The 15,865-nt window shown below is 39.1% G+C and overlaps 1 protein-coding gene across 1 annotated transcript in view; it reads left to right on the top strand.

The window, feature by feature from the left end:
- PXDN (peroxidasin) overlaps positions 1 to 15,865 on the top strand; it is a 141,440-nt gene that overhangs the window by 76,790 nt on the left and 48,785 nt on the right. Inside the window, exons 9-13 of the mRNA XM_043510316.1 lie at positions 466 to 635; positions 2,920 to 3,192; positions 4,640 to 4,756; positions 6,282 to 6,440; positions 10,521 to 10,633. Coding sequence (XP_043366251.1) covers positions 466 to 635; positions 2,920 to 3,192; positions 4,640 to 4,756; positions 6,282 to 6,440; positions 10,521 to 10,633 — 832 coding nt within the window. The remainder of the gene's footprint in view (positions 1 to 465; positions 636 to 2,919; positions 3,193 to 4,639; positions 4,757 to 6,281; positions 6,441 to 10,520; positions 10,634 to 15,865) is intronic.

The raw sequence follows: 15,865 nt of genomic DNA on the forward strand, positions 1-15,865 counted from the left end.
AAAAGCATGTGTTCAACATCCACATATGAAAGAGTTTTAAGAAGAAATAAGAGAGATTCAAGTGTGGGTTTATTGACACTGGCTTGAGACATTTAGAGATGTTTGGCAATGAGAACAATTGATATCCTGAATAAAAAATGGAAATGGATGTGTGTAACTCACACTTTGTTTTTTCCTCCAAACTGTATAAAACATTTATACTTCTAAGATTAGTCTAGCTTTTCAGTTCTGAAGTCAAAATGTTTACATTTTTTAAAATGTCACACTGTTTGGTATTCATCTCTGCTGCTTTTTGTTAATTTAAGACTAAAAGTTCTATTATTACACTTACCACTGGACTTAAGATGCTAAAGATTTATTCTTGTAGGTTACATTTGTTAATACAATTAGACTTTTGTTCTTTGATATGTTTTTTATGTGCTTTTGATTTAAAAGTTTTAGTTCAGCAGATTTCTGTCTTTACAGTAATGAGCTCAGTATGAAAACAGATTCCCGTCTCAACTTGCTAGATGATGGCACTCTGATGATTCAGAATACTCAAGAGACAGACCAGGGTATTTACCAGTGCATGGCGAAAAATGTGGCAGGAGAAGTGAAAACTCAAGAAGTTACTCTTAGATACTTTGGGTCACCAGGTAAATAGATTTTAGATATGGAATTGTTTGTTTTTTATTAATCAGAAGACTACTTTCATAATGAAGTACATTTGCTTTTATACATTAACTGCAGGTATATTTCCTGTGCATCTTTGCAACTTCATTTGCATCACCATCTAGTTATTGCAGTTCTAGAAATTATCAACCCATTATAGTAGTAATTGTATTATACCATTTAATCAGAGTAATAATGTAGATTATCTTTAGTAGTGTATGAGGGACGGAAGAAGAGAATTAAATGGTGCTGTTGTTCTAGTGTCTGATCTTTAGAGACCTGAGTTCAGATGCTCAAAACAAAAATAAAAATGCCACCCACCCAGTTTAATGGATGGAAGACTTGATTGGACATGTAATGTGCCAGACAGCTTTAGAATGAAAAGGGGAGTCTATCAGACATGCCAAACCCAGGAAAAAAATGCAGAAATTGGGTTTGTTTTTGACTTAATTGGCTTGTGGGTTGCTTGTTGGCTGATTTTTGGCTTGTTGCTTGTTTGGTTTGTAGCTTGTTGCTTCTTCTTCTTCTTTTTTTTTTTTTATCAGCTCTCAGCAAGCAGGGGCAAGGAATGGAGAGAGTCAGGGGTGCAGAGCAGGCCCATCACAGACCCAAACTGCATGCTGGGGGGGATCTAGTCACATGGAGTACTGGGGTTCTTAGGGATTGGCTTGTTTTGGCCTTGTTTTGAAATGGGATTAGCTTGATTTTTGTCTTATTGTGAAAATCAGTGTGTGTCAAAGCTGGCAACTGTGAACTCTATGCAGGCGTAGGACACTTCTTCTTCTGGACACTCTGCCACCCATTGTCCAGACAGAGGGAGATGGGAGCTAATTGGCTCCTTGCTTCCCACAATCATTTAAAACATTGCCCAGGGTTTCTCAAGCCTCTTGCCCCATTTCAGCTGCCCATTTTAGGGGTGGGTATGGTCCTGAATTATGGTAGGTGGTAGGAGACCTGTAAACCCTGCACTGGACCTACTTCAATGGGTGGTACAGGGAGATGGGACACATAGTACCCTTTCTCCATATTAAGTTTAATAGAGTTTTGGCCTAATATTTTAAATCCATCCTTGTGCCTGTCCTCATTCACTTGCAAGTCCTGCTTAACTAACTACTTTGGCACACTACAAAATCAAACAGTTTCTGGTTTCTGTTCAAGAAGGGCCAAGAATAGACAATAGCAAAAGTGGTACAGGTCAATCATGAGATGCATTGGAGATGCATCGCAGAGGACTAAACAATACTTTTGTACAACCCCTTCTGGCACTATGTCAGAGTCTTGCCTGTGTTTCATATATGAGCACTAACTTTACCCGTAGAATTGTTTTTGGAGATGTATTATATATGTTTAAAGCAGGGGTCTCAAACTCAATTTACCTTAGGGCCAGGGCCAGTCCTCAAACTTCCCAGTGGGCCAGTAATGTCACTGAAGATGGTGTTCAGAAAAGAAAACGTTTGTTGTATTTTTTTAAATGTCTTAGAAATAATAAAACTGTCATACAATTCTTTGCCTGCCAGAGAGTTTTTGCCAGATACCTAGCAGTGCTTCATTTCTGTTGGTTTGTTGATGTTTGGCCTCAGTGACTAAGCAGTTGAAACGTTCAGGATTGCAGCAAGGTGGGCATCAGATAGTTGTGTTCAGTATTTTGACTTGTTTTTATTAATTGTGGAAAAAAGTGATGCTGCCTCCATGGCTGATTCTGCCCAGCAACTAATGATGCTGCCTCCATGGCTGACTCTGCCCAGCGATTAGTGATAGTATCTCTGTCCCTCTCCCCCAGCCAATGGGTGCTGTGGAGGGTGGCGCCTGCAGCAGACATTGCATGCAGCTTCTCTCCTCTGCGGGCTGCAATGGGGAGGTTCTTGGGCCGCAGATGGCCCACGGGCCAGGACTTTGAGACCCCTGGTTTAAAGAGACTTAAAAATTACATTCCTGAAAATGTACCTACTTTAGTCACAAATTACACTTATGACTGCTATAATTGAAAGAAGTTATTTAAAACCATTTTTATCTCCCCCCCACCTCCTCTTTGTGCATTAAACAGCACTTTGTCTATAGTCAGTTTGTTTTCTCTGTATCAGTTTCTTTCTTGGTGAAAAGAACCTTTTAAACAGCAACAGATTATCTAAAGTGTGCTTTGTGCTCTGATATTTTTTTCATAAATTCCTTAAACACAATTTTATAAGGGTTTTTCTTCTAGCCTGTTGATGTTTATAAGGGTCTGGAAATAGATGAAAGCCACATTTAAGCATGGTTCTCTTCTGATAGCCAGGCCAAGTTTTGTGATCCACCCACAAAATACAGAAGTATTAGTTGGAGAAAGTGTTACTTTGGAATGCAGTGCAACTGGCCACCCGCAACCGCGGATCACATGGACAAAAGGCGACAGAACCCCCTTACCAAATGATCCTCGCATCACAATAACTCCTTCAGGAGGCCTTTACATACAAAATGTGAACCTGGAAGATAGTGGCGAGTATACCTGTTTTGCAACCAACAGTATAGATAATATCCATGCAACTGCTTACATCATAGTGCAAGGTAAGTAATATTAAACAAGGAAAGACATTATATTTTTCAAAACTGCAAATTAATTCAAAGCAAACGTATTTCTATTCTGTTTTGTAAATTGCTGGAAATGAATTAGACCATAAATGCATTATTTTAATTATGTATCCTGTTCCCTCTCCTAATATAGGTCAATGGGATTTTGCCATTGATTTCAGCGAGAGCAGAATCTCAGGCCCTTAATTTAGAAATAAAACTTTGGAAGAATTATACACAAATGTTTATATCCCCATTCATGTTTTGAAATGTCTGCTGCTCAAGATTTTGTCTGCTGGTCTGTTTATATAATCACATCTATACATACTGTCAGTGCCCAGTTTGTGTGGGACTCAAATATTGTCTGCAGCAGCTGGCATATCTAAAGATTAATATGTACGCATGTACTACTGGAAGTGGAGTTCTGAGTGTAGTTCTGTGTCACCCATCTTTCCTAATCATTTTTCTTTTGACTGATTTGCTGCATGGAAGTTAGCAATCCCTCCAGCCCCCATATCATTTGTACAGCTCTTCTGTGAACTGGCAATTATAGTAGTACAAATTATTGTAATCATAGTAACTTTATTTTCAGCATAATTTGCCAAAAGCCTAGAATATAAAATATTTTCAGGAACACTATATGCAATAAATTTCTTTTATACGTAGGCTATTACTTGCTAGTCTTTAAAGCTGGAAGTGATTTTTCCTTAGGTTTCTAATATCTTTTAAAAATTTAAATTTGTTCTTTCCTCATCAGTTTTGGTATTTTCCCACTTTTTTTTTCTTTTAGATTGTAAACTCCTTAGAGCAAGAACCATGTCAATCAATACATACTTATTTTTCAAATTATAGAAAACAAATTGCCCTTATGTGTTTAATTCCACTTTTCCATCAAGTAATGGGTGGATGTATTTTGAGAACTGAACAAATGCCCGCTCTCATTGGTAATGCCCCAGTGTTACTGCAGAAGCTGGCCTATACGTTGTTCATTGGTTTTCTTTTGTATAAAGGCACTGTGTGTGTGTTACAAGAAAAGAGCAGCTCAGGCTGGTTGTGATCACGTTGTGTTTTCTTCATAATTTAGTTGAGGATTTTTTTAAAGAAAGAAAGAAAGCAAGATATTTTGAATCCAGAGAACATTCTCTACTTGATTATACCAGTCTTAAGGTACATCATATTTTGGATCTATTATTATGATTATGATTTATTATTTATTTGTATTACAGTAATGCCTAGAGATCCCAACTGAGATCAGGGCCCCATTGTGTTAGGCTCTGTTCATATATGTAAGAGAGAATTCATGCCCCAAAGAGCTTACAATCTAAAAGAGCTAGCAGGATCCCTTTCCCCACAGAACTGTGCAAGTCACATAGAAAATAAGTAATATCAACCAATGGAGCATCTTTTAATTGTTGTTTAACAAGTTCTTTTCTCCGTCCTGTAGCTGTACCTCAATTTACTGTCACTCCTCAAGACAGAGTAGTGATTGAGGGCCACACTGTAGATTTCCCTTGTGAAGCGCAAGGCTATCCACAGCCCGTTATTGCCTGGACCAAAGGAGGTAAGCAGTTGATTAGAGATTTTACTTTTAAACCTTTAAAATATTACATCCCTTTAAGAATCACTTATGAAATAGCACAAAATATATATGTGTGTGCTGTACAATTGCCTTAAAAGCTTCTTAGTCTCTGATGGAAGATGTCAATTTGGTTAGTTAATGTAAAACACTTAGTAGTTATAATCTAAGTAGATTAAACATATAATGTGATAATCTTTAACTGCCATCTGTAAAATGTTTGTACAAGAAATATTCTTTCCATTCATGTGGAGCAGATGAAAGACTTTGGCGCTGATCCTGAGTTATAATCCACTAGCACTGGCACCTGTCCCACTGCATAAAGACATTGACAAAATAAATGACCAAATGGAAGTTCAAACTGGAGTTGATATGACTTGGCATGGGCATAGGGGTCCACTCTAGTCGACTGCATCTCAGGAATGGTACTGTAAAGATGGTAGGCCAAATTCAGGGGTGATAGAAATGATAGTGTACATAAGATCAGTAAGTAGATCTACTACATGTACCAACATGTGGTAGGGTGAGGTTATAGCAGGAAAAGCAACTCACAGGAGGTTGCAAGTGGTGGCAGATAAAGCAGAGTTTCAGTAAGAACTTGATCATTGGGGCACTGACAGTGTCTATGGATTTTCCCTCTCCTCCACTTCTTGAGGTGGCTCCAAACAAATGTTATGTACAGTGGCCACAGATGAAGACAAATAGAGTGTGGTGGAAAGGTAGCAGAGGTGGGTGGACAAGACTGGCACTCAGCCTTATTTTGGTGCGTTTTGTTTCATTCCTTTACGCTGGTATATCCAGTTCTGAAGAGCCATACACTTTTTTTCTGATCGTTAGGTGGGTGAGATGGAGAGAAAAGATGAATGGTGAATATTCTTCCTACGTGATGACATGAAAGTAACAATGCTCTTCATTTGCATCCTTCTTATAATGATTTGTTGACTTGATGCTTTGTGGGTGTGAATATCGTGCATTCCTCTGTTTTCTGCTGTAAAAAGTAGATGTGGAAGAGGTCAGGAACATGAGGGCTTGTCTCCACAGAAATCATTATAGTGGCACCGCTGCAGCTGTGCCGCTGTAGCGCTTCAGTAAAGATGCTCCCTATGCTGATGGGAAAGGTTCTCCCATCAGTTTAGGTACTCCATCTCCCTGAGAGGCAGTAGTTAGGTTGATGGAAGAAATCTTCCATTGACTTAGCACTGTCTATACCAGGGGTTGGGTCAACTTTACTATATTGTTCAGGGTTGTGGATTTTTTTATACTCCTGAGTGATGTAGTTATACCGACCTAATTTCCTAGTGTAGACCATGCCACAGTGTGTGTTCTGGGGAGTAGATAGTAGTTTCAAAACATTTTTTCTAAATAATTTGTTTTGTGAAATCTTACTTTTTTATTTAAAAAATTGTATAGGTTTTATCAAATACTAAATGGCTCTGAGTTGTGTCTGAAATATAGATAGTATTTTATTTTACATGGCTGTAATTAGTAAATAACAAATGCTGTGTTTCAGGGAGCCAACTTTCTGTAGATAGAAGACATCTAGTACTATCATCTGGAACACTGAGGATTTCCAGAGTTGCTCTACATGACCAAGGCCAATATGAATGTCAAGCCGTCAACATTGTAGGATCCCAAAGAACAGCTGTACAGTTAACAGTACAACCTAGAGGTATAGTCACTATAACCATATTTGCATCTATTTAAAAAAAGTACATTTAGGGCCAGCTATTGCGGGAGTATCAAGTGGAGTTAGGCAATTAAATACCTTTATAAATATGAGTCTTAGACTTACGTTAAAATATTTATTGGCATGCTTGACTTATTCTTTTCCTCTTGAAAACCATGCTTGAAACTTGGAGTTAATATTTATGAGGTTGGAGTCAAACAATTTTGTTTTAAAAGACACCTTTTAACTTTGCTTCTTTTACCCTCATCGTGATAGAATTCAAATATTTAGTTAGCAAAGATAGGCTCCTCTCCTGGAGAGCTTATCTTCTTCAGCACTTAGCACCTCTGATCCTGCATGGAGCCTCTGGGTGCTTCCATAATACAAATAATAATAATAGTAATAATAATAATTTTACCTAAGTGTGGACTTAGTTTAGAGGATGAAAAATGGACTGTTAATATAGATGCATACACCAGGTGCAATTCACCTCTGTCTGTAGGGCCCGCACAAGCTCTATACATGATTTACATTTTTAAAATAGTGCTTAAGAGGAATTTAACTGGTTGTGCTCGATTTCTGCAAAGGAGTTAATTTCACCCTTGAAGACTATTCCTGATTTGCACTTTCATAATAGCTTTTATCCCAGGATCTCAGTGCAATTTAAAAATGTTAATTAAACCTCACCATACACTTTGAGGTAAGAATCTATTTATACACCCTCATTACGGATGAATAAACTGAGATACAGAAGTAAAATGTCATATTTGGGCAACATAGAGGCAGTGCCAGAGCCAGGGATACAGCTTAGAAACTAGTCCAGCAAATCTCTTAAATACATACTTTGGGCATGTGAGTAGCCCCATAATTCAATGGGTAGCAAAGATAAGGAACTCGGTTGTCTCCGTTTGTTCAACATCTAGCTCAGTAGGACTGTGATCTTGACTGAAGTAAACAGGAATGCTCACATGCTTATAGTTATGTATGTGCATATGTGCTTTGTTGGATCAGAGCCTAACAGAATAGAATTTTTTTTTGTGTCCGTTGGAAACTTTGCTGCTTATTCCGGATTCCTAGTTCATAAATTCTGACTAAGTGTATTTTTAGCTTCCAGTTTTCCTTACTGTTTGCTTAATAAATGAAAAGGTCAGAAGCTGACCAGTATTTATGTCAGAGTACTTTTGTTTGAAGAAAATGCTGCTGTCTTATGAAACATTTTTCTGTTTTTTTTATTTTGTGGAGGGAGGTTTACTCTTTGAATGACTGTTTTCTCAGATTTTGTGAGGTATTTTTGTGTTGTGAAAATTTTGCCTTTCTTCTGGGTGTGTTTCCCATAAGACTGCTGTACATGTGTAACTAATTAGACTATTTTTTTTTCATTATGTGTTGGTGGCAAGAACCCCAAAACTTTCTCTTCCCAGAGCAAAGGAAAGATGGCCTTCTCATAGTATTCAGTGTCATTCCTGAAACAGAAAATCAAACATGAAAAATGTTGTCCATTTCCCTTTTTTTTTTCTTTTTCATACAACTCTACATAATGTGCCTCTAAGGATTAAGTAGGAACATTTTAGTTTGTGCTTTGTACTTGATTCTCTGTGTAGACATATCAATGTTTCAAGTAATATTACTAATTGAAAATGCTTTTGAATTACATGTTTAATCTCATTGAGTTCAGTCCTTGCTCAGGGAAAATACCCATTGACTTCAGCTAAAAATAACAACCCTGACCTCAGTGAGGAAACTAGAGGGGACAAAGACAGAAGCTGCGGGACTAGAAAATTATGTTCACTGAGTAAACTCATTAATTAAAGTTAAATCTAACTGTTGCTGAATTTATACAAATTATTACAATCCAGAAACTGTGTTAAAAGAATATTATTTATGTTGCAAAGTCAATCATACAGAAGTTAGAAAATGCCACAAAAAAGTTACCTGTGCCACAGACTAGGTGGGGCTCATTTAATTAGAAGTTACTCAAAATTTTGTTTCCGCCTTATTGTTCAATATGATGCCCCATGCCTTAACTGCAGTAGGCTATTTATACCCTGCTCTGAGGACAGAATTATTTCTTTTTGCCTGAGCTGTTCTATGGTGCTCATCACTATAGAATCTGCTTCACAAATATTAATGAATTTATTTTCGCAACACCTCTGTGAGATGAGGGAGTACTATTGTCCCCATTTTGCTCATGAGGAACGGGGGCATACAGAGATGTAGGTCAAAAGTATCCATTAGTTTTGGGTACCAGTTTGAGACACCTGGGACCTAATTTTTTTTTCAGAGTACTTAGCATTACATATCACTTTATATGTCGAAAGCCCGGCTCACATTGTCTCCAGTTCTCAGCACTTCTGACATTTCAGTGTCTGGATGGGAGGGCACAGACTCCTCTGCCCATTCCCCCAACCATGGCCCTTTGTGCCCTGTCCCCTCTCACCTGTCCCAATCCTGTGTCTCGCCTCATTTCTCACCCCGGTCCCATTCTCCTCACTTAGCCAGTCCCAGTCTCCACTCTTCAGGCTTCTCATCCCAGGCCCAGTCTTGTAGCCCATCAAGTCCTAGTCTCACCCCTTTGGACTACCTCCCTGTTCTCCCTGTCCCAGTCTCTCCCTCAGTGGCCCAGCTGCGTGTCCCAGCCAGTCGCAATCCCTCCCACCCTTGGCTCCTCATCTTATGTCTCTTCTCTCCCCAACCATCTTCCTTGTCCCTACTAGCTTCCTCTCCCAACCTCCCTTCCTGTGTTCCTCGTCCAATCTCAGTGTCTCCCCATCACTCCCACCGGCTCCTTGTCCCAGTCTCTTTGTCCAACCAGTCCCACTTCTCCTTCTTGCCAGTCCCACTTCTCCTTCCACCTTGCTTCTCATTGGCTCTGTTTACCCTTCCCTTCTTCCCCCATCCCACTGGTTCTTGCTCAGCCAGAACTTTTTCTCAATCCCTACTGAAGCTCGTCATCTGGTGTCAGTCTTCCATCCATCTAAGTTCCAGCCCCTTCCCTCTTGGCTTGGCTTCTAGTCTTCTTGTCCAGCTAGTCTCAGTTCCCCCCACCTCCCTGACCCCTGGATCAAGTCTCTTTGCCTAGCTTGACCAAGTTTTCCCCATCATTCCAATTTCCCTCTCATGCCTCTGCCAATCTTCAATCAGACTCTCACCACCTGGCTTTTTATCCCAGTCTACTCCCCCATTGCCCACAAAGGTCCAGCTCTTGTCCCCTCTGTATTCAAATCACTCAGTTTTTTCCTCCATACTTCCTAGGCCTAGCAGGGGGCCTATTGAAAGCACAGGGGAGAGTCTCCCAATTCTCAGTTCCTATGCCTGGACCCAGCATGACCTGCAGCAGCCCATAGATGCAATCACATGGTAAGTCCTGCTCACGTCTTGGGTGGAACATGCCCAATGTGCATTGAATCTTTGGGGGGAATTTAGCTGCTAAAATCTAAGATATCTTAACAGAGCATTTGTTAACTACAAATTTAAAATAGAAGTCTTCCAACTTTAAAAAATTTGGTCAGATTGGCCAGAAAATAAGCACATCACTCACAGAAAGGCCATACATATCCCTGTCAGATTTCAAGTGCCTGCTCCAAAGCATGGCATTAGAACTATTCAAAAAAATCTCCAGGGACAATAAGCATTTTAACATAGGCAAAACAACATATTTTTCCATAGTTTCATGCTTGGAAGTGGCTGCACTATTCTGCCTAAAATTTTCTTTAAAAAAAAATTCAGCCTGAGGAAAATGGAAAATTTCAGCCCAGTGGTTAAAGTTTGGCAAAGTAACAAGCAACTGAAAAGGGGTTCTTATAATCGGAAGTGTTGGGGAAATAGGTAGTGGTATGAGCCCCATCTATAATTCTTGTTCTGAATTTTTTGTGTGCAAATAGGATGAGTAGTTTATTTGAAAAAGTTTTCCTGTTTTTAGTGCCATAATAAAGACTCAGCTGTTGTATATGCAGCTCTTATTGCATTCATTAAGCTAAGTTGTTGTAGTATGTGATTTTGAACTATGCCTTTGTAATTTTCTTTATTGTACAAACATAAAATACTTTCACATTTTTTCATTGTGTCCATGTAACATCATTTTAGTTACCCCTGTGTTTGCTAACGTTCCGAGTGATATGACAGTAGAAGTTGGCACAAACGTTCAGATTCCATGCAGTTCTCAAGGAGAGCCTGAGCCAGTAATAACATGGAATAAGGTAATAAATCTTTGTCAGATTGCTTCAGAGTGCAGTGGCTTTTTCAGATTTCACCACCGTTAAATCAGGCTTTATTAGGTGTGCTGTGGCTGATTGTTGCTTGTTCAGTGTCTGACCTCAAATGACATCAGCAGCTCAGGCATCTCTGCTGCCGAGGGTGTTCAGGTACTTAACCTGAGAATTCTGCGCTACAGTGGCACAGCTTTTGCACAGGGGCTGTGCCACTGAAGTACTGTAGTGTAGATGCTTCTTACAATTAGAGAAGGGGTTTTTCCATTGATGTAGGCAATCAGTATCTCCAAGAGCGATAACTAGTTTGATGGAAGAATTCCATCAACCTAGCTGCATCTACAGTAGTGGGTAGGGTGACCTAAGTACATTGCACAGGGTGTGAAATTTTTCACCTCCCTGAGAGATGTACCTAGGTTGATCTAAGTTTTAGGAATAGATCAGGCCTATGGAGCACCTCTAATACAGGAACTGTGACTAAAATTCACATTCCAGGTTTGAAAAAGGATGTTCAAAGTTATTGCAAAGGCTTTTCTATTTCAGTTTTGTGCAGCTTTGAAAATTACAAGTCTATATCAAGAATAGGATAAGGACTCCTTGCAGACATTTTGCTGGCATTACAGAGGCCCTAGACAGTACTGTAGCTTCAACCAGGAGAGTGGTTGGTGACTCGTGGTGAAGTTGTTGAATTGTACCTTTCTATCTGTGCTTGTTTGACAAATATTTTTTTAAAATTTTCTGTAAATGAGTGTGTCTTAATGAAAAAAATCTCACACAGAAATGATATTATGCTAAACAAATGAAAACTAACAAAAGCAAGAAAAGTCAGGCAGGCCTCCTACTCAGTCTTCGATTTCCACTGTGGTCTTAACCATTGCAGGAATCTGACAACAGTGGGTGATCCTGTATAGCATGCTATACTGTAGTAGTGTCCAATGACATGAGTTAAGAATAAAGCACCAACATGAATCTTGAACACCACTATAATACTCTAATTGTTTCATAACAAGTCTCCCACATGCCACAACTTTCAAAAGCATGTTTTTTGTAAGTGACTGCAGATACATAACACATGGATTAGATGAATATCATTTTCAGTTAGGACTCACTGCATTTTGATTGCTTATTCTCGCCAGTTCTTTGGCCTCCTTTCTTTCTTGGGTTTGTGTGGTTTTGGTTTTTGTTCTTTAGTTGCATCTGCTAACCTTGTTTTGTTTCCCATTCTTTCTATCAATGATTAATTGATTTCTTTTGGTAGTTAACTTTCCTGATGCTTAATGGGTTGGCCTTTTGCCACCTATGTTTCATATGATGATTGTGTATCTGGGTTGGTTGGCTTCTAATTTTTTAATTATTTTGTATTGTATTTTTTTCTTGATCTCTTGTAGCAAGCACTTCCATACATTTTTAAATAAAAATAAATTATTCAAAATTTGATTGACTGTTTTAGTGTAATGTTCATTGTATATCCTGCAGGGAACAGTGTCTGCTCTCCCATCTCATTTTGGCAAGAGCCAGGGAGCTCTCATCACCACTATGCCTTGCTCCCTACCCCTTTACTTTAATAAAAAATAAAACCTCTGCTGAATCCTGCCATTGTTGCTGTATTCACACTCAACTGCAATCTGAATCTTCCATGATTTTTATGTTCCAGAGTACACTGAATTGCACATCTGAAAACTAATCTACAATTAGTAAGCTACAATAAGAACATAAGAATAGTCATACTGGGTCAGACCAAAGGTCCATCCAGTCCAGTATCCTGTCTACTGGCAGTGGCCAATGTCAGGTGCCCCAGAGGGAGTGAACCTAACAGGTAATGATCAAGTGATCTCTCTCTTGCCATCCATGTCCACCCTCTGATAAACAGAGGCTAGGGACACCATTCCTTACTCATCCTGGCTAGTAGCCATTAATGGCCTTAACCTCCATGAATTTATCCAGTTCTCTTTTAAACTCTGTTATAGTCCTTGCCTTCACAACCTCCTCAGGCAAGAAGTACCACAGGTTGACTGTGCACTGAGTGAAGAAGAATTTCCTTTTATTTGTTTTAAACCTGCTACCCATTAATTTCATTTGGTGGCCTCTAGTTCTTATATTATGAGAACAAGTAAATATTTTTTCCTTATTCACTTTCTCCACACCTTATGACTTTATATACCTCTATCATATTCCCTCTTAGTTTCCTCTTTTCCAAGCTGAAAAGTCCTAGCCTCTTTAATCTCTCCTCATACAGGACCCTTTCCAAACTCCTAATCATTTGAGTTGCCCTTTTCTAATGGCAGTATATCTTTTTTTGAGATGAGGGGACCACGTCTGTACACAGTATTCAAGATGGGGCGTACCATGGATTTATATAAGGGCAATAAGATATTCTCCGTCTTATTCTCTATCCCTTTTTAAATGATTCCTAACCTCCCATTTGCTTTTTTGACTGCCGCTGCACACTGCATGGACGTCTTCAGAGAACTATCCAGGATGACTCCAAGATCTTTCTCCTGATTAGTTGTAGCTAAATTAGCCCCCATCATATTGTATGTATAGTTGGGGTTATTTTTCCAATGTGCATTCCTTTGCATTTATCCACATTAAATTTCGTTTGCCATTTTGTTGTCCAATCACTTAGTTTTGTGAGATCTTTTTGAAGTTCTTCACAGTCTGCTTTGGTCTTAACTATCTTGAGCAGTTTAGTATCATCTGCAAACTTTGCCACCTCACTGTTTATCCCTTTCTCCAGATCATTTATGAATAAGTTAAATAGGATTGGGCCTAGGACTGACCCTTGGGGAACACCACTAGTTACCCCTCTCCATTCTGAAAATTTACCATTTATTCCTACCTTTTGTTCCCTGTCTTTTAATCAGATACCAATCCATGAAAGGATCTTCCCTCTTATTCCATGGCAACTTAATTTACATAAGAGCCTTTGGTGAGGGACCTTGTCAAAGGCTTTATGGAAATCTAAGTACACTATGTCCACTGGATCCCCCTTGTCCACATGTTTGTTTGTCCCACCTCAAAGAACTCTAATAGATTAGTAAGACATGATCTCCTTTTACAAAAACCATGTTGAATTTTGTGCAACAATTTATGTTCTTCTATGTGTCTGACAATTTTATTCTGTACTATTGTTTCAACTAATTTGCCTGGTACTGACGTTAGACTTAACGGTCTGTAATTGCCAGGATAACCGTGAGCCCTTCTTAAATATTGGCATTATATTAGCTATCATCCAGTCATTGGGTACAGTAACTGATTTAAAGGACAGGTTACAAACCATAGTTAATGGTTCCGCAATTTCACATTTGAGTTCTTCCAGAACTCTTGGGTGAATGCCATCTGGTCCCGGTGACTTGTTACTGTTAAGTTTCTCAATTCATTCCAAAACCTCCTCTAGTGACACTTCAGTCTGTGATAATTCCTCAGATTTGTCATCTACAAAAGATGGCTCAGGTTTGGGAATCTCCCTAACATCCTCAGCCATGAAGACTAAAGCAAATAATATATTTAGTTTCTCTGCAATGACTTTATTGTCTTTAAGTGCTCCTTTTGTATCTCAATCATCCAGGGGCTGGTTGTTTAGCAGGTTTCCTACTTCTGATGTACTTAAAAAACATTTTGTTATTACCTTTTGAGTTTTTGGCTAGCTGTTATTCAAACTCCTTTTTGGCTTATTACATTTTTACATTTAATTTGGCAGTGTTTATACTCCTTTTAAAAAGGGGAATTCAAATTCTAGTGAGGTAAATAAAAAGATGCCTTTTCATAGATTCATAGATACTAAGGTCAGAAGGGACCATTCTGATCATCTAGTCCAACCTCCTGCACAGCGCAGGCCACAGAATCTCACCCACCCACTCCTCTGAAAAACCTCACCCATGTCTGAGCTATTGAAGTCCTTAAATCATGGTTCAAAGACTTCAAGGAGCAGAGAAGCCTCCCTCAAGTCAACCATGCCCCATGCTACAGAGGAAGGCAAAAAACCTCCAGGGCCTCTCCAATCTGCCCTGGAGGAAAATTCCTTCCCGACCCCAAATATGGCGATCAGCTAAATCCTGAGCATATGGGCAAGATTCACCAGCCAGATACTACAGAAAATTCTTTCCTGGGTAACTCAGAACCCATCCATCTAATATCCCATCTCAGGGGATTTGGCCTATTTACCCTGAATATTTAAAGATCAATTACTTACCAAAATCCCATTATCCCATCATACCATCTCCTCCATAAACTTATCGAGTAGAATCTTAAAACCAGATAGATCTTTTGCCCCCACTGCTTCCCTTGGAAGGTTATTCCAAAACTTTACTCCTCTGATGGTTAAAAACCTTTGTCTGATTTCAAGTCTAAACTTCCTGGTGGCCAGTTTATACCCATTTGTTCTTGTGTCCACATTGGTGCTGAGCTGAAATAATTCCTCTCCCTCTCCTGTATTTATCCCTCTGATATATTTATAGAGAGCAATCATATCTCCCCTCAACCTTCTTTTAGTTAAGCTAAACAAGCCAAGCTCCTTAAGTCTCCTTTCATAAGACAAGTTTTCCATTCCTCGGATCATCCTAGTAGCCCTTCTCTGTACCTGCTCCAGTTTGAATTCATCCTTTTTAAACATGGGAGACCAGAACTGCACACAGTATTCTAGGTGAGGTCTCACCAGTGCCTTGTATAACGGAACTAAAACCTCCTTATCCCTACTGGAAATGCCTCTCCTGATGCATCCCAAAGCTGCATTAGCTTTTTTCACAGCCATATCACATTGGCAGCTCATAGTCATCCTATGATCAACCAATACTCCAAGGTCCTTCTCCTCTTCCGTTACTTCTAATTGATGCGACCCCAACTTATAACTAAAATTCTTGTTATTAATCCCTAAATGCATAACCTTACACTTCTCACTATTAAATTTCATCCTATTACTATTACTTTATCTCTCGCTGCTTCTTCTACATGGTTGTTAAGCCACAGTGGCTCTTTTTTAGTTCTTTTACTGTGTTTTTTAATTTGGGGTATACATTTAAGTTGAGCCTCTATTATGGTGTCTTTGGCAAGTGTCCATGCAGCTTGCAAGGATTTCACTCTAGTCACTGTACCTTTTAATTTCTGTTTAACTAACCTCTTCATTTTTGCATAGTTCCCTTTCTGAAATTAAATGCCACAGTATTGGGCTGTTGAGGTGTTCTTCCTACCACAGGGATGTTAAATGTTATTATATTATGGTCACTA

This window comes from Dermochelys coriacea, chromosome 3 (genome assembly GCF_009764565.3).
Source record: "Dermochelys coriacea isolate rDerCor1 chromosome 3, rDerCor1.pri.v4, whole genome shotgun sequence".
NCBI lineage: Eukaryota > Metazoa > Chordata > Testudines > Dermochelyidae > Dermochelys > Dermochelys coriacea.